The following is a 22,654-nucleotide window of genomic DNA, read 5'->3' as shown; positions in this document are numbered from 1 at the left end:
ATTCCTTCTTGCTCCTGTCATGTCAGTGAAGATTCCCCCCCTGCCCCCGACAAATCTCCAGATCCCCAACTCCCCAGGTCTTAGACCCTAGCACTGAATTTCCAAACTGCCTTTAGGAGACCAATTAAGAGGTCATTGTGTCAATCCAAACAAGGGAAAATGAAGGCCTTGTGGAAAGGAATGATTAAGAGGGAACGATTTACCATCAGCTGGAGGTTGCTTTGCTGTGGCACAGTGGTTCTCAAGCTTAGCTGTGCGTTACAGTCACCAGGGGAATTAAAAATAAAAATCCTGATGCCCAGGACTTCCCTGGTGGTCCAGTGGTTAGGAATCCTCCTTCCAATTCAGGGGACACGGGTTCAATCCCTGGTCGGGGAACTAAGATCCCACATGCTGCGGAGCAACTAAGCCTGCACACTCTAGAGCCCACGTGCTGCAACTACTGAGCCTGCGTGCCACAACTAGAGAGAAGCCCACACGCCACAACAAAAGATCCCATGTGCCACAACTAAGTCCCGATGCAGTGAAATAAATAAATAAATAAATAAATAATATTAATTAAAAAAAATCCTGATGCCCAAGCTGCTTCCCAAACCAATCAAATGAGAATCCCTGAGGATGAGCCCAGGCATCCATATATTTAAAAACTCCCCAGTGGAGATCGTTGCCTGCAGCGAGGAAGGCACTGCCCTGGAAGGGAAGGCTGCCGCCACCCCTGAGAGCCAGGAGCCCCAGGCCAAAGGGGCAGAGGCTAGCGCTGCCTCCAAGGGAGGAGACACAGAAGAGGCAGGGCCCCAGGCCGCAGAGCCATCCACTCCCTCGGGGCCGGAGAGTGGCCCTACACCAGCGAGGGAACAGAATGAGTAGCTGGGTGGGGGCAGGTGGGTGATATCTAAGCTGCAAAAACTGTGCTGTCCTTGTGAGGTCACTGCCTGGACCTGGTGCCCTGGCTGCCTTCCTGTGCCCAGAAGGGAAGGGGCTGTTGCCCCCTAGCCACGTTCCCTCTCCTCCTCTCCCTCCTGTGGATTCTCCCATCATCCATCTTGTCTTCCTCTTAAGGCCAGTCGAAGATGGTCCCTTGCAGTTTCCCAAGTTAGGTTAGTGATGTGAAATGCTCCTGCCCCTGTCCCTGCCTCCTTCCCTGTCCCCACCCGTACAGAAGAAGGCAGTTGCTGGTTTTCTTCCCCAATTCTTCTCCAAGTAGGTTTTGTTTACTCCCCAAATCCCTGAGCCAGAAGTGGGGGTGCCTGCACTCCCACACCCTGAGTGTCCACCTTCCCCTGCTGCGTTTGTAGTCTCTTGTGCTGTGCCTAGTGGCACCTGGGCTGGGGAGGACACTGCCCCTGTCTAGGTTTTTATAAATGTCCTACTCAAGTTCAAACCTCCAAAAAAGAAAAAAAAAACAAAAACTCCCCAGTGATTCCAGTATAGCCAAGTGTGCAGGCCTAGAGGAGGAAGAGAGAGGGTGTGGAGTGTCAAATGATTCCCACCTTCTGGCTTTGATAGGTGGGTAGTTGGGCATTTGGGTCACTAAAGTAGAGATTACCAGAGGAAGAGAAGGGCGGGCTTAGGGCCAGATGGTGGCTTCTGTTTGGATAGGTTGAGTTTGAGCTGCCTGTGGAACATCCAAGGTAAGGTCCCACAGGTGCTTGAATTTTCCTAAAGCAGGTCTTTTCTGCTGTTAATCTTCCAGGCCTGCAGCACCACAGGACCGGGTCTAGTTACACACACTCCCTACGCCAGGGCATTTGAAGTGCTCACGCCTGGATAAAACCCACCTTCCCAGCCCGCCCTTCAAATCCTCTCTCCTTCAGCGCCCCACGCCTCAGCCAACAGGGGCCCTCACCACTCCTCACTGTGCTGCCTCAGTGTCTTTTCTCAGGCCGTATTCTTGAGAGGTGTTCCCTGCCGGGCGGACTCTCTCCCACAGCACCCGTAGCCTTACCCTCTCCGACTGCAGCATCTGTGGACAGTATTTTACTTGCTGAGGGTTGGAACTGCCCCCTCCTGGGTGATGTAGACATGGGGGTCACCACCCAGTAACCCAGATTCCAGGACAGAGTGCATCGCCCCTTGCCTGACGGCTCTGCATTGAGCGTCTGGTTGCAGGTCTGCTGTCAGCTGTGAGCCTAGCGTGGCAGGGGCTCGTGCCTTTTTCCCACACCCAAACACGGGAAGGGTAGGTTCAACTCCCTTGAAGAAAGGTGGCTTAGGAGAGCGATGATTCTTGGGCCTGGGTGCTGGTGGGACAGGATGGGGGTTGGGAGGTCTGATGCATATCAGGATCTCCAAGAGGACTGGAAAGTTTGAAAAAGCCCCTCAAGTCATTCTCATGTGGCTCCTGTAGGTTCAGGAGGCTCAAAGAGCAGGATGCGGGGAAAGGTGGCACAGGGGTGTATCACCCCGTCTGGCTACCGGAAGCTGCTCTGAACCCCACAAACCTGCCACAAGAGCCAGGTGGGCAAAGGGTGGAGGGGCAGTGACCTGTGATGGCAGGATTAGAGGTTCGCACTGCAGGGATGAGTCGCTCCTGCTCTGCGAGGGCAGGAGAGGCAGAAGTGCCCCTCCAGTCCCCCCAGATGGCGGCCCTCGATCCTGCCCCACTCCATCACCCTCTCGTCCTCTACCCTGCCTCCCCAACCTCTCCCTGTCTTCTCCTTTGCCCAGGCTGACAGGAACTGCCCTGTAGAGGTCCATCTGTGTTCAGACCCAGAAGATGCCAGAGCTATGACCGGGCCTGCAGGTGTGGTGCCGAGGGGAAATCAGCCATGGAGCAGCCACCGGAGGAAGCCCCTGAGGTCCGGGAAGAGGAGGAGAAAAAGGAAGTGGCAAGGGCAGAAGGAGCCCCAGAACTCAATGGGGGACCAGGGCACTCACTTCCTTCCAGCAGCTATACAGGTAAGGGGGAGCAGGCAGGGGACATGGGGCAAAGGGGGCACAGATGGGGTTTGGGGGACAGGGAGCCTGGCCCTCTGCTAACAGCATCATCATGGGGTGCAGGGCAGCAGGGTGGTTAAGGACTGGAGCCAGACAGCCCAGGGTCACACCCCTGCTCTGTTGCTCATCAACTGCAGGATCTTGGGCAAGTTGCACCCCTTCTTCCTGTAAAACAGACAGGGATTATAGGGGACGTGCACACAGGCTTTTGTGAGAATGGAATGAGTTAGCCTGTGTAATGCACGTTGTCATCATTATTACTCCACCTCTCCTACCACAAGGGATCTGGGACAAATGTGCATCAGCAACATGCCAGAAAGATCATCTGTACCTGTGATTGTTAGGATCAGTCAGAACACACAACTCAATCTGGTACTAATTACACATCATCAAGGTGCATTGTAATTAGGCAGATGCTAAGCACTTAGTGACAATGACGGGAATTAGTAATACTTTCGTGTAGCCAGACAGATTTTAGCTTCTCCTGTCTAACTTGTTGGTTCCCCTTTATCTACTGCCAGCAGCAGTGTAGACGTTTTCCTCTGGTACTTTGTACTGTGGTGTCCTCATCTTCATCGTCATCATCATCATGCTATGTCCACCTTCAAGGGCACCCAGACGCTGCACCCCCCCCCCCTCAGCCCCTGGCTCTCCCTGCTGCTGCTGCCGCCCCTTCCCTGCTCCCTCCACCCGAGTACCAGCACATTCAGCTGGTCCTTTCTCCCTTCCCTCAGAGGGTACTCAGCGTCATTAGAGGATGTGCTGCTGGGAGGGGCATCCTGATTTTGCTGCTGGCTTCAGCTGAAGGGGATCCTGACCACAAGTGGTGATTCAGAGCAGATGAGCAGGCCTGCCCCACAAAGATGCTCTCTGGCTCCCTGTGTCTGCATGGGGAGAAGGAGGCAGGTGGTGTCAGGAGTTAAGTCAGGGTGGGGGCTCTTGGGGTGGGACAGGCTCCTGCTTGAGCCTGCACCTAAGAGAGGCCTGAATCCTTGGGCCTTGCTTGCTGCTGTGAACCTACAAAGCAAAGTCCCGGGATTTTGCAGAGGTTCTTCCTCTTCGGGGCACACGGTGGGGTAGGGTGAGGGGAGAGCCATCATCCAGTGCCTCTGATCCCACCAGACACCCTGGAACAACCAAAGTAGGCCCAGTGTGATTTCAGGGCTTGCGAGACGGTATCCCCTATCCCCCAGGGTAACCTACTCCCTGTTGGTTGACTGATGGCTTTGCAGACCCAACCTTTCTCAGGAGAGAGGAATGAATGGCTGACCTGCACACAGGACCTGCACACACTGTCCTGAACTTGAGACAAGCGGGGAGGCTTAGGAGGCAGAGAGGAGACACTGGGAGCTAAGAATGAGCAAGAGTTGTCACTGAGGACACCAAGGGAGAGTGGAAGAGGAAGAGAGGGCCCTGGGGTTGGTGGCCTCACTGCCTACCCTAGCCCACACTGCCCCCATGGCTGGCCCAGGCACGTAGAAGTACCTGCAGTGTGGTGTCCTGTCCTGGGGTTTCCTACACACGCTGTGGGGACCATATCCCCAAATGATAGGCTGTTTGCATGCAGACCAGAGCGTGCTAGCTTGTGCGAAGTGGGCGAGGCGGGCATGGTGATGGCGTCTCGGGGAGCTGTACTGGTGGGGTTTAGAGCACGTGAGGAGACGTCTGGGGCAGAATTTACCCAGCCAGTCTCACAGTGCTGTGTATGATGTTGTGTTTAATAGATTCCGTTTATCAATAAATGGATGAATTGGCGGTAGAAAGACTTACTTGTTCAGTAATTGAAATGGAGGGGGCTGTTTAACCTAATCATTAGGTGAAAGCCATAGTATATAAAATTCTACAAGACAAGCCCCCCACCAGAAAAACAGAAGCAGGTAATTCACGGTAGGACAAATACAAATGCCCAGAAAACATGAAACATTTTTCAGTCTACTCAATAGTCAGAGAAGGAATCTTCAGATGAGATGTTGCTTAGCCTGTCAGATTGGCAGCGAGGCCTGGGTTGGCCAGAGGGTGAGGACGTGGCCCTCCAGTAGTCCCTGAGGGTGGAAGGGGCAGCTGGGCAGTGCAGGCCATTACTACTTAGCGTGCATTCCTTTGACCCTGCAGTTCCTCTTTTAGGAATGTATCCAGTGTAAATACTCACTCAGCGTGCACAGAGATTTCCACACTTATCTATAGGAGCACTGCTCATAATAGCAGAAAATTAGAAAGTGTCCATGTGTGGGGAATTGGTTATATAAACTGTGGTAGAGCCATACGGTGGGATGCTCTGCAGTCATTAGGTCTGTGTATACTGACAGGGAAGTAAGTTCCTGACAACTTGGGGATCCCATTGTTTAAAAATCCTTATAGGGCTTCCCTGGTGGCGCAGTGGTTGAGAGTCTGCCTGCTAATGCAGGGGACACGGGTTTGAGCCCTGGTCTGGGAGGGTCCCACGTGCCACGGAACAACCGGGCCTGTGAGCCACAACTGTCGAGCCTGCGCATCTGGAGCCTGTGCTCCGCAACAAGAGAGGCCGCGATAGAGAGAGGCCCGCGCACTGCGATGAAGAGTGGCCCCCGCTCACCGCAACTAGAGAAAGCCCTTGCGCAGAAACGAAAACCCAACACAGCCAAAATAAATTAATTAATTAATAAACTCCTACCCCCAACATCTTCTTAAAAAAAAAAATCCTTATATATCTTAGAAGGCACTGGAAGAGGACACTCAAATAGCTAGTGAGGCTACTCTGAGGAGTAGGATTGTGGGTGGAGGGGATCTGTCAGATGCTACCTGTGTGCCCTTGTGTGTTTTTCTCACCAAGCCTGCAGTATTCTCATAACTTAAAAAGCAAATGCGTTACTTTCTTTAAAAGGGTAAAATTAGTTGTTGTTGTTTTCTTAAAAAAAAAAAAAAAAGCCAGCAGGTGAGGGGCCCTGGAGATAGAGCTTCTTGTGTTGGGGATCACACAACCCAGGGCTAGAATCCCATATCTGCCCCTGTGGGCTGTGGTCCTTGCCAGTGCCCTTACCTCTCCAATCTCAGGCTCTTTGCCTTTTAAGGCTGCATCCTGGGACTTCCCTGGTGGTCTAGTCTTTAGGATTCCAGGCTTTCACTGGGGTGGCCCAGGTTCAATCCCCGGTCGGGGAAGATCCCGCAAGCTGCGTGGTGTGGCCCAAAAAAAAAGCTTCATCCTGCCCATCTCAAGGGCCGGCTGGGTGAGGAGTCAGTGGTGGCATATGACATGCCACAGGCGCTAGTCAGCACGTGCTGGCTCCCTGCCCCACCCTGTGAGTCTATGACTTTGGCCTCTGGAGCCCCCTCAGGGAGCCATGAGGATGAGGCACAGTCTCAAGCCCTGGAACAGCAGGAAGGCTGCACAGTGTGCTTTCCTTCTGACCCTCCAGAGGTTCTGCGCTGACCCTGTGCATCTCTGTACCAAGCTCAGCACCTGCCAAGCCCTTCCCCCCACCCAGGAGGCGGGCAGGACAGGCCTCATCATTAGCGCTCAGCAAAGAGGAAGCTCGTGTGCCCGGGTCCCCCGGCTGGGCAGGGGCAGCTGAGCCAGCGTTCACCTCCCACTCCCACCCTCTTCCTCTCTTGCTTCAGTGATGAAGGTCCCAGTCACACCCAAGAAAGAAGTCAGGGGTCTCAGCGCAGGGCTGAGGAAGATAAAGTGTCCTTCCTCTTGGCCTTGGTGCCTCCTCTCAGTCAGCAAGTGCTTGGTGGGTGTCCAGCAGGGGTCGGCCATCCAGTGAAGGGCAAGACTGAGTGCCTGCCCTGAGGAGCCCACAGTCCAGGCCAACAGAAGTAAGGAGGCTGCTTGGTAACCCAGCCCCAGAGTCCTACAGAATTGGCCCTGACTTCAGAAGCCGTTTGCCTTTGGGGCTCTGCCAGCAAAGTAAATAGACAGGGCTGTTCCCTCTGGGCCACCCTCACAGCTATGACAACAATCTATCTCCAGTGATGGAGACTAGATATACAGGAGAACTCTTGACTACACTAATGACGTGAATAAGGTCAATAGCGTGTGTTTGCTGAACCTGTAATCAGAGATGGTGCAACTGATACTTCACTCTCTGCGTGACAGGGGTAGTGCTTATGCTGAGTCCAAACATTTGAATAATGGCATAGTGTTATCCTTGGCAGTGACGCGTCTCATCGTTTATCATAATCACGAACTGTTAATTAGTAGTAATGAACACACGTACACACATAGACGGAAAGTCACGGAGTGCAGTGGGTAAGAGCTCAGCCCCAGGGGTTGGATGGTTCTGGGTGATAGTTCTCACGCTGCCACTGTGTTAGTCAGGGTTCTCTAGAGAAACAGAAACAAGAGGAGGTGTGTGTGTGTGTGTGTGTGCGTGTGTGTGTGTGTGTGTGTGTGTGTGTGTGTGTGTGTGTGTGTGTGTGTGTATGCGCGCAGAGAGAGAGGTTTATTTTAAGGAATTGGCTCATGTAATTGTGAGGGTTGGCAACTCGAAATTCTGCAGGCAGGCCAGCAGGCTGGAGACCTGGGCTTGTTGATAATGTAGCTCAAGTCTGAGGCAGCCTGGAGGCAGAATTCCTTCTTCCTTGGGGAGGCCTTGGTCCTATTTTCCTCAGGCCTTCAACTGACTGGCTGGGGCCTGCTCACATTGTGGAGACTCATGATTTAAATGTCAATCACACCTAAAAAATCCCTTCACAGTAACAGGTAGACTAGTGTTTGACCAAAAGCTGGATTCCATGGGTACTTGGCCTGGCCAAGCTGACGTAAAATTAGCCATCAGAGCCACTGTCCGTGTGTCACTTAGCCTTCTGAGCCTGTTTCCTCACCTGTGAAACAGGCGTTAAGAAGACCTGCCTGAAGGGTTGTTTTGTGGGTCACGTGAGGCTAATGGTGTAAAGTGTCCAGTAGAGGGCCTGGAACACAGTAGGCGTGCACTAAAAAAGAGGTGTTATTGCTTCAAACACACAGCCCTTGCAGGGACTCAGATTTAGGGTCAGATCCCAGTCCCACCATGTACTGGACAGGTACTCTCGGACAGATTCCGCAACTTCCCGAGCCTCAGTTTCCTCACCTTTAAATGGTGGCAGTTACTGTCTTCCAAGATGATTTGAAATGATACTAATGAGCATAAAGACACTAACGTTCGGCACTTAGTAGGGGCCTGATAAACGCTGCTTCTTTCCCCTTCCCTCCCAGGACTGGTAGAGGCAGGCCCTCAGGAGGGGTTTGGGAGGCCAGGCAGGCAGGGTGTGGCTGGGGCAGAAGTTCAGAGGTGGGGCTCAGGGCCCAGATGATGGCCATCAGGTGAGCAAGGGCATCTCCTGAGAGCAGAGGAGGAGGCCAGGTGAGAGGACTGCCCTGGGCTGGCCCAGGAGAGTGGCTTTGCAGGCAGACAGCCCTCAGAGGGCGAGCCCAGGGTGTCTTCCATCCAGCATGCCTGGGGGTCCCTGAGGCAGAGGATCCCTGAGGCAGGGGCTCCTAGTGGGAGGGAGGGCCTCTTGGAAGCCCAGTCTCCTGCTAAGAGGTCATGGGGTGGGGGGACCTTCAGAAGCTGGTCCCTTGAATGGGGAGCATTCTGCCATCATTACTTTTGGGTAGGATGTGATGGTGATTGGAGGATAAAGTCTTAAGCCAGGTGGTCAACAAGGAAGAAAGAGAACCTTTATCTTTGGAAAACTCACCACGAAGTGATGGGATACCCCAATACACATGTACCCCACAACAAAACCTACCCCTGTAGGATACATACACTCCACCCGCCCCAGTCCCTCATCTCCCCTGCCTCTTTCTACCTCGTGTGTCAGTTATTCAGGTTCTCTTATTCCCCTCAAATAGGCGGGGGTGGGGTGGGGGGCCCTTGTCCCATCACCCTTCCGCGCCATGCTTCCCGGACTACCTGTGCCCATCCACCACCTGGGGGGCAGGACACGCCCAGGGCCCCCACGCTGCCCTGGGTCTCTTCCCCCCCCCCAGTCCAGTTTGCCACTCTTCCTGACTGGGGCCCCCCTGGGACACTCACCCTGGGCCTCTCCCTACAGTCCAGAGCTCTGGCTGCCTCTGTGGTCCATGGGGCTTGGGCACTTTGGCTTCTTCCAGGGTGAGCAGGGGCGGCGGCAGGCCAGAAGTGAGAGGAGGCTAGGTCTTGTTCGGGGCTCTCCGGGCCTCATAAGCAGAGGACCCTCCTCCCCCACCTTGGCTTTCTGTGAAGCCATGGGGAAGAAGAACAAGCAGCCAGAGGAAGGAAGAGGAACGGCGCCTGCCTGTGTGGGCACATGCTTGGGAGCTGCAGAACTGCAGCTTTCTGATACTCATGAGCCTTATCCTAACTTAAGCTGATATTTCCACAGCACTTCCAAGGTCCAGGAACTTTCTCTGTTAACTCCTCTGCTCCTCACGGTGACTCTGAGACACATGCTCCTGTCACCTCCATTTGCAGAGGAGGAGACAGGCCCAGAGGGCAGAGCTGGGTTGTGAGCGTCGGACCCCCGACCTGATCTCAGGCTGTGTGGCTCCTGAGGCCATTCTCACCCCCTAGGCGGGCTGCTTCTGAGCACCTGGAAGCCAGCTTGGGGGTCATCGAAGCCCTGACCTTTGAGCCCAGAGAGGGGAGCAGTCACCTTCCCTGACCACCTCACGTCCAGTCCTGCACCACTCTGCCTGCCCTGCCACTGGCCTTGCCACTCGCTACCTTGTGTCCTAGTGTTCTTACCTCAGCTGGTTGAGGGCAGGGTCTGACTCCCGCTCTGCACACAGCAGGTGCTCATCAAATGTCTGTGGAATGAAAAGGTAGGGTGGCATTGCCATGTGCCATACCAACAGCAACCAAGTGACCAGACACCTGCCAGGCCTCCAGGGCCACAAGGGGGACGAGGAAGGCACCACCAAGAGGTGGGAACAGACTGGGGTGAGAGGTCACTGTGGACCAGACTCAGTGGAGGAGGTGGCTTTTGAGATCCAAAGGGAATGTGAGTAGAGACGTGCCGAGTCTAGCAGAGGAGGCAGACGTGCAAACCACATAAACAACACCGCTTACAAGAAGTGCCAGAAAGCAGACATGCACACAGACCACACAGATCGGGGGAGGAAGTGCCGGAAACCCTCCCTGCCCGGCGTCTGCGTAGGTCTCTACAGAGCGATTTTACATGTTATCTCGTTTTCTCCCAGCAGACGGTAATGTGAATTCCATTGCCCCCGCGATATCGCGGGCAGGAGCTGCGGGTCCAGCGCAGCCCCTCCAGCCCCCGGGCGCTGAGGCCAGGGCGCCCGGGCTGCTTGAGGACCACTTAGTCCAGAGTCGCTGAGCGCCTGCCCCGCGTCCAGCAGCAGCGCCCTGGTGGACGGAGTCCCTGCCCCGAGGCCCTTATGTCCTGGTGCAGGGCGTCCAGTGCTCAGTGAACACAAAGGCTCCGGAGAAGACCAGAAGGGGTCGGCCCGACACCCACCCCACCCCACAGGCTGCCGGCTCCCCGCAGCGCATGCGCAGGAGCCGAGGGCACCCGCTCTCCCAGTCCGTGGGCTGAGGCGGGCGCGGCTACACCCCTTGGAGTGACTGAATTTGAGAGCTAAGGCTCTGTGACAGGCCAGGCTGTTTCAGGAAGCAGGGACTGTGTCACCCCTACCCTCCCCAGCCCAGGGGTCTGGTGCTCGCGCTCCTTCCTGCTGGCGGGGTGGGGTGTGGCTGGAGGCTTTCCTGCTGTCACTCCTAGGACCCCAGGGGACACCGGGAGAGCTGGGAGGAAGGTGTCGGAAAATGGAGTACGCTTTGGTCTCGGGGTAGCTCCATCGTGGGGAGTCAGGCTCTTGTGCAGTGACCATACTGTAGAGAGGGTGGAAGGCAGGCCCGGAAAACCTTAAGTGTGGGCTGACCGCCGTGGCTTGGGTCTCCCTGCGGAGCTGTCTGCTCTAAGCCACTGCTCCTCTGGTCTGGGGATTTAGCCCCTGCCCCTGAGGAGGTTGCTCAGTTGTCAGGAAGAAAGCAGAGAACAGCAGGTTGGCAGGCCAGCCTGGCAGAGGCAGGGCAGGCGGCCCGTGGGATCACACAGGGGCACTGGGCTGGGGGCAGAGACGGGCCCAGTCAGGCCCCCTTTCCCAGGTAAGGGCTCATTTCTGAGCGTCCAGGGGAGAGATTCAGGAGGGACCCAGCAGCCATTCTCACTAAGTCACCTGACGGCACAAATACCCTGAAGTCGCCTGTGGCCAACTGCTTTCCTCGCCAACACTCAACACGGGGTTCAGATGTCTGAACATTTAACAGGAAAACACTCGAGGAAGTTCAGTCCACCGCCTGGTCATAGTGACTGAGATTTCTGCTTTTTCTGCTCTAGCAAGAAGTTTCGTGGGAATGCCTTTGAGCTTCTTGAAAGATCCTTTGCAGCATCTCAGGAGTCCATGCAGGAATCAGATTTCTGGGGTGGGGGCTGAGCTCTGCAGAGGCCTGCGCTTCTGTAGCCTCCACAAAACACATTTCACACAATCCCCTGTGGGCCCACACAGTGGAGTCTCTTAAGCCAGGGAGCCACTTCCTAAAGACAGTCTAAAGAGAATCTCTCTGCTTCTTCCCTGTTGCTCCCCTCCTCCCAAAACACAACCATCCCCCGCATGCCCTCTCCCCGCCAGCAGTGAGCTCAGCCCAGGCAGGTCTAACTCAGTCCAGATAGTAAGCTGCCTTTCTGGAACACTTGCTGGGTGTCGGGTCTGGGGGAAATGCTTGGGACACTTTCGTCCTCCACCCAGAGAAGCTGTCATTGACCCCACATTCTAGATGTAGACGCTGATCCTCAGAAAGTTGACTCCCAGAGGTCACATAGCCCTTAAGTGGCTGAGCCAAGACTGTGATTCCCGCCCTGCCACCTGGGCTGCCCTGCGGGCTCTGGTCACCTCCCCAGGCCCCCAGGCCTGGCAGAACACAAAGCTGCCCCTGTGTTGTATGTCTGCTGACCTCTCCCTGTGTTGTGTGTCTGCAGACCTCTCCCGGAGCTGCTCTCCACCCTCGCTGCTGGACCAGCTGCAGATGGGCTGCGATGGGACCTCATGTGGCAGCCTCAACATGGAGTGCCGGGTGTGCGGGGACAAGGCATCAGGCTTCCACTACGGTGTTCACGCGTGCGAGGGGTGCAAGGTACGGGCACTGGAGGGGTGGCTGCCCATCGGGGCTGTGATCACATGGTGAGTTGACCTGCCAGGAAGGCTTTCCCTGCTGCCGGGCAAGGTTCTGACCATACCCACTGTGGAATTCCTGCCTGGGAGGCAGCCAGGCCCTTGGGCCCGTTCCAGGCTTAGCTCTGGGTCCTGTTGTAGAGGAGGGGTTCCCTCGCTGGGTCTGCCCCGCTGGGTACCGTTGGTGCCGACCCAGTCACTCACCGGCGCTCTGGGCTGCTGGCGCCCCCTGGGGACCTGACACGAGAAGACAGGTAGGACAGGATGAGGGTCTTGGGCTTGAGCCATCTTCCCAAGGTCAGGGTTTCCTGCGCCTCAAAGCCCGAGGGGGCTCTTTGATAAAAAAGGAAACGTTATATTTCTTTTTCTGGTTTTGCTTTTGGATTCTTCCTACTAACTGCACACCCGTCAAAATTTCACATATTATTTTATTAAACGACTACCTAGAAAAGATGCAGAACCAGGTTGCATTTACGAATAAATCAAGTTAGCCACAGTACAGTTTTGTTTCACCAAACTAACAAAGAAGCACTTAAAATAAATATGCTATATTATTTCAGTTATTTTCAAAAGTTTTAGAGTTGTTTACTTTCTTTCTCCCTTTCTCCTCCAATAATATTTGCCCCCCCATTACTTCCAAAATTCAGGAATTGTTACATCTCGATGCATAATCAAGCCCCCTGGCACAGCCCAGCAGTCAGGGTTTTACCCTTTCTCCCTTCCTCGTGGCTCTTCTCTTCCTCACCTGTCCCCTGTCCCTCAGGGCTTCTTCCGTCGAACAATCCGCATGAAGCTGGAATACGAGAAGTGTGAGCGGATCTGCAAGATCCAGAAGAAGAACCGCAACAAGTGCCAGTACTGCCGCTTCCAGAAATGCCTGGCGCTGGGCATGTCGCACAACGGTGAGCCAACCTGAAACCAGGTTTCCGAGAGCCCAGGAACAGAAAGGGGGTGCCCTCAGAGCAGCGCCCAGCACACAGTCAGTACGCGGGTCAGCTTTGCCCTTGCTGAGGCCTGCCTTCCCAGACTGCCCAGGACCCGCCATGCTTCCCAGGCCGGGGGCAGTTGCCACCTGTCTGCACCTGAGCCTCACCCTCTCTGGCCCAGAAGGGACCTGGGAATTGACCCTAACTCCAGTAGTGTTGGAAACACCACTCCCGGAACCTTGAGCCTGTCTTGGATAACCTGACAGGGTGTGAAAAGCCACTGCCAAGGCCCAGGATCCCCTCAGGTTTTCTTGGTTGTTGAGGGCAGGCAGGAGCCAGTGAGTGACCACGTGTGTCAGCTGCCAGGAGCGAGGCTGGAGATTGCTGGAGGCCGGCACTCCCGGGAGACAGAGCCTGCTGGGCTCTGTGAACAAGACAGACAGAAGCCCTGCCCCTCCGGAGCTTATATTCTGGAGGGGTTCTCCAACATTCCAACTTGCTGGCTCTAGAGCTTCTTAGGGCCTTGTGCTCAAACAGTGTGTCTCCGCCTTTGGCTTGTGTACCTTAGAGGTGCTGGCCCCTGCCCAGGCTCCTCCATGACTGTCCCCCTTCCCCATGCAGCCATCCGCTTTGGCCGGATGCCAGAGGCTGAGAAGAGGAAACTGGTGGCAGGGCTGACGGCAAACGAGGGGAGTCAACACAACCCCCAGGTGGCTGACCTGAGGGCCTTCTCCAAGCACATCTACAGTGCCTACCTGAAAAACTTCAACATGACCAAAAAGAAGGCCCGTGGCATCCTCACCGGCAAGGCCAGCCACACGGCGGTGAGTGTCACTGCTCAGCCTGGCAGCACCCCGGGCTCTGGGCCCTGCTGCCACCTGCCTGACTCCTGGGAGAACCAGGCCTCCTCCCTCCCCTCACTTCGTGGTACAGGCAAGGGGTACGGGGCACACATGGGCGGGGGTCCCCCGAGGCCTGGCCTCTAACGGGGCCTGGTTTTCAGCCCTTTGTGATCCACGACATCGAGACATTGTGGCAGGCAGAGAAGGGCCTGGTGTGGAAGCAGCTGGTGAACGGTCTGCCCCCCTACAAGGAGATCAGCGTGCACGTCTTCTACCGCTGCCAGTGCACCACGGTGGAGACCGTGCGTGAGCTCACCGAGTTCGCCAAGAGCATCCCCAGCTTCAGCGACCTCTTCCTCAACGACCAGGTGACCCTTCTCAAGTATGGTGTGCACGAGGCCATCTTTGCCATGCTGGCCTCCATCGTCAATAAGGACGGGCTTCTGGTGGCCAACGGCACTGGTTTTGTCACCCGTGAGTTCCTGCGCAGCCTCCGAAAGCCCTTCAGTGACATCATCGAGCCCAAGTTCGAGTTTGCTGTCAAGTTCAATGCCCTGGAACTTGATGACAGTGACCTGGCTCTCTTCATCGCGGCTATCATTCTGTGTGGAGGTAAGTGAGGGAGGGGCAGTGGGTCAGCCCTGCACAGCCAGCCCTCCTGGGGGCTGGGCCCTCACTGCAGGGGCCAAGCCTAAGCTCTGACAGCAGGAGGAAGGGTCCATGTGATGATGGCAGTGGAACATGTAAGGCACTAACTGTGTGTGCAGGACCAGCTCCATCTAGTATAGATGGAGATGAGATAGAAAAAAGACTGAAAGGAAATGTACCAACATGTTGATGGGGGTTATTTCTGATAGTGGAGAAATTTTCTGTGTTTTACCTGCATTTTTCAAATTCCAGCACAATAAATATAGTAAGACTCACGCTGACAGTGGCATAGAGCTTGCTTCATGCCAGGCACTGTTCCAGTTCCTTTTCCTAGATTATAACTCTTTAATCCTCATAATGACTCTATGCCAGAGGCACTTCTGTTATCCCCATTTTGCAGATGAGGAAACTGAGGTCCAGAGAGGCTGAGTGACCTGCCCGTAGCCTCATTGCTAGTCTGTGGTAGAGAAGAGGTTTGAGTCCAGGCAGGGAGGCCCACTTTTCCCAGGGCCAAGTTGCCCACACCGGTGGGGTTAGGGGAGCTGCCCTGCCCTCCTGAGACCCCCTGTGTGCCTGCTGCCTCCCACACCCCTGCCCTCTGTCCCCACAGATCGGCCAGGCCTCATGAACGTGTCACAGGTGGAGGCCATCCAGGACACCATCCTGCGCGCCCTCGAGTTCCACCTGCAGGCCAACCACCCTGACGCCCAGTACCTCTTCCCCAAACTGCTGCAGAAGATGGCTGACCTGCGGCAGCTGGTCACCGAGCACGCCCAGATGATGCAGCGGATCAAGAAGACGGAGACCGAGACCTCGCTGCACCCCCTGCTCCAGGAGATCTACAAGGACATGTACTGAGGGCTTCTCTGTCGACCAGCCGCTGAGCACTGGGCCTGGTGGCCGAGGGGGAATCACACACAGTCGGCCCACCTCCCTCTCCCTTCCCCGGCTCCCTCCCTTCTCAGCTCCTCTGTCTTCTCTCATTTCTTTGTTCTTTTTCTTCCTTCCTCTCTTGCCCTCCCTTTCTCTTTCCCCATCTCCGTGTCTGTCCCTCTTCCTCTTCCTGTGAGGCAGTTTGTGTTATTTCACCAGCAGCACAGAACAGCACCTCTGCTTCCCCACCACCCCCCACCCCCACCCCACCACCCCCCACCCCGCACCCCCACCCCCCACCCCCACCCCCGCACCCCGCAGCAGGAGGGGCCGGGCCTGCCCTCTGCACCAACAGTCCCCTTCTCCCGTCTTCAGTCTTCACAGCAAAGGGCTCGAGCCATCCAAAGAAACACTAAGCTTTCTGGGCCTGGCTTCCCAGGGAAGGTAAGCAGGGCCAGGGCTGAGTGCAGAACGGCCCCTGGTCACCGGGTCCCTGGTGGAGGATGCCTCCCCCAGCAGGCGGCCCGGCCGGGGCTTTAGCTTGGCTCCCAGCAGGCAGCGCACACCTCAGCCCTGCTGAGCCGCCGCCCTTCCCTTCTTTTCACCGGTCTCGCAGGCCAGTGTCACTGATGGCCCCCGCGCTGGCCGCTGGGGGACACGCGCCCAGCCTGGATAGAGGTGGGGGTCCCTACACCCCCACTGACGAGGAGCGAGCTTAAAGAGAGGCGGAGGGAGGTAGGGGAGATGGCGAGCCGGGGACTTGCTTCTGAGCCCAGGCCTGGGGCGGGTCCCCCATCAGCACCCCACTCTGTCTGCCTCTCTGCAGCGCCACCGACTCCTGCCTACAGGTGTCGGCACCGCGCTCCCCCAGGCAGCGCCAGGGCCTGGCCTCACAAGCGCCCCTCCTTTCTCTGGCCTCCGGGAGACACTGGCAGTGGCTCCAGCCCAGCTGAAGCTCACTCCCCACACACACTCCCTCCAGCCCACACACCACAAGCACTGAAATCACTTTACCTGCAGGTTCCACACCTCTCACCCTCCCCTCCCTGAGGCAGGTGAGTGCCCAGAGGGGCCTGCAGGTGGACGGGCAGAGCTGTGCCCCTGTTCCCGAGGCTAGGCCAGATCCCTTGGTGGGCACGGGGTCCTGTGGACCCAGCCCAGCACCTGCTCACAGGGGAGGTACTGGGGATAAACTGATCCTTCTCGTTTGTGACACCCTCTGTCCCAGCAACTCTGCTGCCCTCCCCTTTTCCTTGTATTTGGCCCAGCTGGTCACCTGGAACTCTCCCTGTACTGCCTCTGGTGACCAAGGACCTTGCTAGGCCCAGTCCCACTCGTGGCCCCGCCCCTCCCCCTCATCCCCATTGATAAGCACTCACCCCAGAGGAGGGGCAGAAGCACAGCTTGGAGCGCTGCCGTCTGAGCAGAGGACAGAGAGCCTACCCAGGCTGCTTCTCCAGGAAGGAAACAGGTCTGGAGGGGTGAGGGGCTGACTGGCGTCTCTGAGAAAGGTGGCGGGACATGTGGGGTTAGAGCCCAGGCTTCCTGGGTCCTGTCTGGTCTTCCTTTTGGAGGGGCCTTTCCATGCCTGAGGATCACTCTCTACTGGCAAGATTCTCCCCTCCCCTCCCCCCCTCCCCCGCCATGCACCCCATCCTCATCCTCATCCCCCTCCCCAGTTCTGGTACTGAGGATACAGCTCTTCTCAGTGTCTGAACAATCTCTAAAATTGAAATGTATATTTTTGCTAGGAGCCCCAGCTTCCTGTGTTTTTAATATAAATAGTGTATACAGACTGATGGAACTTTAAATAAATGGGAATTAAATATTTAAGAGTTGATTTAAGCTAACTCAGCTTACAGTGTTTTTCCTGGGGGCTGATGAGACCCCTCCCTCTCTTCCACATCCAGTGCACAGAGGGGGAGACGTGGTCAGGCAAATGAGACTGTGGGGTGCTGGCCCGGGTGGCGGGGTCATTTCTGGCTTGTGGGGCTGCCCATCGTTCCCCCTCACCTCTTGCACTGCTCACCACTCGTCAGTCAGCAAGGTTTGTGGAGAACTGAGAAGATGCCATCCCACCCGGAGGGAGCATTTGGGGTGGGAGGGGGAGAAAGGATACACACCCTCTGAGAAGGGTGTGTGGAACCATGGCACAAACCAGGTTTGGGGGTGAGGGCGTCTGGGAGGGGCTAAGAAGGGCCTGGGAGGAGGCATGTCCCCTTGGGCCTTGGGTGGTATGTGGGACTTGCACAGGTTTTTGGGGGTTTTTTGCCACGCCATGCAGGATCTTAGTTCCCCAACCGGGGATCGAACCCATTCCCCCTGGAGTGGAAGCACGGCATCTTAACCACTGGACCACCAGGGAAGTCCCTGGGACTTGCACAGTTTTACCCCACAAGACATCAGGGCTTTCCTCTCCTTAGCTGACACCCCAGTTTTCTCCTTTACTTACAGTGGTACCATCTCCACAGACAAATGAATCAAAAATTTAGACTAAAAAAGAAAGCAACCTTAAGAGAATTAGAAGATACTGTCTTTGTGATAATTCTGTAAAACTTCTGAAACTTAAAAAGTTTTATTATTAAAGGAAGAAATGGGGTCCCAGGCTGGTAATATGCCTGAGGAGCCTGGAAGAAGCAGACGCAAAACCCTTCTGGAGGACAGACACAGGCAGTACAGAACTCCCACAAAATTACAAACATGAAGAGACAGCCTGCATGAAAATAAATAGAATAATGAGTGAAATTAGAGCCCCAGAACATCAAAAAGTATAGCTATTGATTATCATATAAGAGACAAATAAGTTTTATATTAAAAATATAAAGATATGAAAATCATACTAAAGAAACAGTTTGCTTTTTAAGGAAAAAAAAAAGACAAACATTTTAAAAGAAATACCTGGAATTTCCAGGAAAAAAATGAGTTAAAAAACAGACACAGCCAAAGAGATCATTTTTGCCCCTCAGAAAAGATCTGTAGAAACTATCCCCAAAATAACATAGGAAAACCAAGATAGAAAATGTGGAAAGGAAGAATAACAATACAAATTCTCATATACTGCAGAAGAGAGTAGAAGTTGATAAAATCAACTTGAAAATTCGGCAAAATCTTGTAAAGTTAAAATGCACCTGTGGAAGCTGTGAGGCATCACCCAGGTTCCACCCCTCAGAACCCAGGCACTGAGGTCCGTGGCTGCTGGGCTCACAGCTGAGTTCCTCTCAGGAAATTGCCTGCAGTGAAGGGGGCCGCCTTGCCCCGGATAAGCACACACCCTCCTCAGGAGCAGCCTATAGCCAACATGTGGGGACAAGCCAAGCCTCTTTGCCCCAATTTGAAACAACGTGAAGAATTGTCCAGCTCCAGAATTGGGGCTTCTGTCCTAGGTACATTGCAGTTTAATTTCTCTCTCTCCCCAATCCTGCTTCCTACAATTTCTTACAGGTGTTGTTCTCAGGAGCACTCCCCAGTGAGTGTCCTGCAAGTAAACCTCTAAATCTATTTCCTGGAGACGGCAGCCTGACATAGTACCCTAGAGTGAAAGCCACCAAATTGCACTAAGACTCATACACATGTTCTTTACAGCAAGAGCAAAAACTTAGAAACAATAAAAATGTCCATCAACAGGAAAATGGATAAATTTGATATATTTATACAATGTTTAAGAAAAAAAAACTAGAAGAGTGGGGGAGGGAAAAAACAACCTAGAAGAAACACATGGGGAAAATTATATATAATCTTGAAGTGGATAGACCTTTCAAAAATCTCTTGTACACACAGAAGTTTCTAAGTTTCATGCAGTACACAAAAAACTTAAGCGTCTATAAAATAGATAAAAGATCTTACTACATCACACTAAAAAAATTTCTTCCAGTGGGGGGAACACAAAAAAATTTAAATCAACCATGTTAAAAAAATGTGTGACATAATAAGACAAAGGCTAATTTCCTTAATATGTAAAGAACACCTACCAATCAATGAGTAAAATGTCAACAACCCAAATGGGCAAAGGATATGAACAGGAAAAGAAATGCCTCTAAAACATGGAGAGATGCTTAATCTCATAGTAAGAGAAATGTAAATTAAAACTACAATGAGGGGGGAATTCCCTGGTGGCTCAGTGGTTAATAATCTGCCTGCCAATGCAGGGGACACAGGTTCGAGCTCTGGTCCGGGAAGATCCCACATGCTGCGGAGCAACGAAACCCGTGCGCCACAACTACTGAGCCTGTGCTCTAGAGCCCACGAGCTACAACTGCCACAACTACTGAGCCCCAGTGCTGCAACTACTGAAGCCCGTGCAGCTAAAAGCCCGTGCTCTGCAACAAGAGAAGCCACTGCAATAAGAAGCCCGTGCACCGCAATGAAGAGTGGCCCCTGCTCGCCGCAATTAGAGAAAGCCCACGCACAGCAATGAAGACCCAACGCAGCCAAAAAAAAAAACAAACCTACAAGGGACTTCCTGACGGTCCAGTGATTAAGACTCCGTGCTTCCACTGCAGGGGGTGCGGGTTTGATCCCTGGTCGGGGAATTAAGATCTCACGTGCCACAGCCAAAAAAATTAAATAAAACTACAATGAGATACTGTTGTTTTACATAACAAATTAACAAATACTAACAAGTTTGATTATATTGTGTTGGCAAGGGTGTGCAGACACAGGCACTCTCATACTGTTGGTGGGAGTATAATCTGGCACAGCCACCACAGAGGGCGATTGGCAGCACCTATAAAAAATTTTTTTAAAAATAATTTTGGGGCTTCCCTGGTGGCACAGTGGTTGAGAGTCCGCCTGCAGATGCAGGGGATGCGGGTTCGTGCCCCGTTCCGGGAGGATCCCACATGCCGCGGAGCGGCTGGGCCCGTGAGCCATGGCCGCTGAGCCTGCGCGTCCGGAGCCTGTGCTCCGCAACGGGAGAGGCCGCAACAGTGAGAGGCCCGTGTACCGCAAAAAAAAAATAATAATAATTTTGATCCAGGGCTTCCCTGGTGGCACAGTGGTTAAGAATCCACCTGCCAATGCAGGGGACACAGGTTCGAGCCCTGGTCTGGGAAGATCCCACATGCCGCGGAGCAACTAAGCCCATGTGCCACAACTACTGAGCCTGCGCTCCAGAGCCCACGAGCCACAAGTGCTGAGCCACTGTGCCACAACTACTGAAGCCCGCACACCTAGAGCCCAAGCTCTGCAACAAGAGAAGCCACCGCAATGAGAAGCCCGTGCACCGCAACAAAGAGTAGCCCCTGCTCACTGCAACTAGAGACAGCCTGCATGCAGCAACAAAGACCCAACACAGCCAAAAATAAAATAAATAAATTTTAAAAATAAATAAAAAATAATTTTGATCCAGCAAAAGTTAAGGAAATAACAAAGATGTCCAAGACAATTCGTTTCCCAAACTAGTGTCTCAATTTACTGATAAATATAGGAAGTTGATTAAATTCAATTTAAAAATCTCTCTAACTTTTAAGTGAATTCCTCTTATTTCGTCTTTTTAACTTTCCCAACTTACCTCCCACATGGGGCACTGCAGTCTAGTGGAGAGTACATGGGCTTTGGAGGATTAAGATAGGAATTGAGGGGGTGTTAGGAAGGGCTCTTAGAGCTCACAGTCCCCCCTTCTCCTCACTCCCCATCGTCAATGGGCCCAGTCCAATTGTTCTCCACGATGCAAGCTACAAATCCAACAGCCATTTATGCTGCCCAGGAGAGGCTCTGACTGGCTGATACGCTCTCATCTAATCTGGAGTTTCCTCATTAGACAGAGCCTCAGACAAGCCCCCTCCTGGCCACCTCTTATGGTGGCCCTTGCTGAGGCCCTTAAAGTCCTTAAACCATCCCCCCAGTTTCCTCCAGTAATCATCTAGGGATCCCTTAAGGCCTTCATGCCCCACCCCACCCACATTCTGTAGCCTGGACAGGGCATTTGGAGCCCCCAGCCTCCTAGCCTTCCAGCCATCCTGCTTCACTGTCCATCCCTCCTCCTGCAGGAGGGGGCCCATGAGGAGAGGTGGGCCTGCCTGTGCAGCCCCTCCTCCCTTTGGCCCTGCCCGGAGAGAGAGGGATAAAGGAGCACCAGAGCAGCCCTGCCTGATTCTCATTAGGGGCCACAGCTGGGATGGACCCTGCGGAGCCGGATGGCAGCAGCCGAGGTGGAGCGAGCAGGACGCGCTCCCAGCGACCACACAGGTAGGGGCCTGGGTTTTGGGAGAACACAGGGGAAGTGGGAGAAAATTCTTTGGGGTTCTGTCTGTCCACTGAAAGCTCAGTCTTTAAGAATTGGGGTGCATCAGGTGGGAAAAGGGGCTTCCTAGCCCCCAACCCAACGCTGGAAGTGTCTGGAGACTATCTCTCACCCCTCACAGTTCAGAGGAGGAAACTGAGGCCAGACAGGGGATAAGTCAGGGCTAGCTCAGGGTCTGACCATTTAGGGCAGAGATTCCCCATTTGCCTTTTTTCTCTTCCACTCAACAAATGTTTCTCTGCCCAGAAATACTATACAGCTCCCTGCAGTGGGATCTGGTCCTCTGGTTATCTTTGTAGCCCCAGTATGTAGCCTGGTGCCAGGTGTTCATAAGTGTGTGAATGGAAACACTTCAGGTTGAACATTACACCATTAGAGAGTCATTCTTTGGGGTACGCTAGCTCACTAGGCCTTCCGTCAGGCATTCATACCTTAGCACAGATTCATTTTGCCAACAGATGGAAGAGATGAGTTCCCCAGAGAGAACTGAATCTTGGGTAAAGGAGGGATCATTGTAGACCTTAGGGTCTCAGTGTGAAATGGTTTTCCCAAGCTGGGAAGAAAGGCAATCTGGCAGCAAGAGGAAGGCAAAAAAAGAAGATGGACATTTACTAAAGGAGATTTTCAGTTGTTCCTGGTCCTGCCCAAAGCTCAAGAAGGAAGGTGGGGCTTCCCTGGTGGCGCAGTGGTTAAAAGTCCGCCTGCCGATGCAGGGGACACAGGTTCGTGCCCCAGTCCGGGAAGATTCCACATGCCGCGGAGCGGCTGGGCCCGTGAGCCATGGCCGCTGAGCCTGCGCGTCCGGAGCCTGCTCCGCAACGGGAGAGGCCACAACAGTGAGAGGCCCGCGTACCGCAAAAAAAAAAAAAAAAAAAAAGAAGGAAGGTGGCATGCTAGACTAAGTTTGGCCCTCAAGTTTTAAGAATCTTGGTCAGGGGGCTCACTTGGCAGGTTCCACCTCCCCCTCACTGTACCCAGCCCCACCTTCCTCATCCCTGCTCTTCTCTGCACACCCTGTGTTCACCCAACAGGCCAGTCCTGATCACTGCACAGG

At 54.2% G+C, this 22,654-nt stretch overlaps 1 protein-coding gene across 1 annotated transcript in view; it reads left to right on the top strand.

Moving 5' to 3' along the window:
- Positions 1-17,200, top strand: part of PPARD (peroxisome proliferator activated receptor delta) — a 77,148-nt gene extending 59,948 nt beyond the window's left edge. Inside the window, exons 3-8 of the mRNA XM_060021955.1 lie at positions 2,668-2,898; positions 11,878-12,032; positions 12,834-12,972; positions 13,618-13,820; positions 14,000-14,450; positions 15,097-17,200. Coding sequence (XP_059877938.1) covers positions 2,769-2,898; positions 11,878-12,032; positions 12,834-12,972; positions 13,618-13,820; positions 14,000-14,450; positions 15,097-15,344 — 1,326 coding nt within the window. The 5' untranslated portion in view covers positions 2,668-2,768 and the 3' untranslated portion in view covers positions 15,345-17,200. The remainder of the gene's footprint in view (positions 1-2,667; positions 2,899-11,877; positions 12,033-12,833; positions 12,973-13,617; positions 13,821-13,999; positions 14,451-15,096) is intronic.
- The last annotated feature ends 5,454 nt before the right edge of the window (positions 17,201-22,654 follow it).

The sequence above is a fragment of the Delphinus delphis genome, chromosome 10 (assembly GCF_949987515.2).
Source record: "Delphinus delphis chromosome 10, mDelDel1.2, whole genome shotgun sequence".
Lineage (NCBI taxonomy): Eukaryota > Metazoa > Chordata > Mammalia > Artiodactyla > Delphinidae > Delphinus > Delphinus delphis.
The sequence above is the reverse complement of the archived record's forward strand: the minus strand, read 5'-3'. Positions and strand labels throughout refer to the sequence as shown.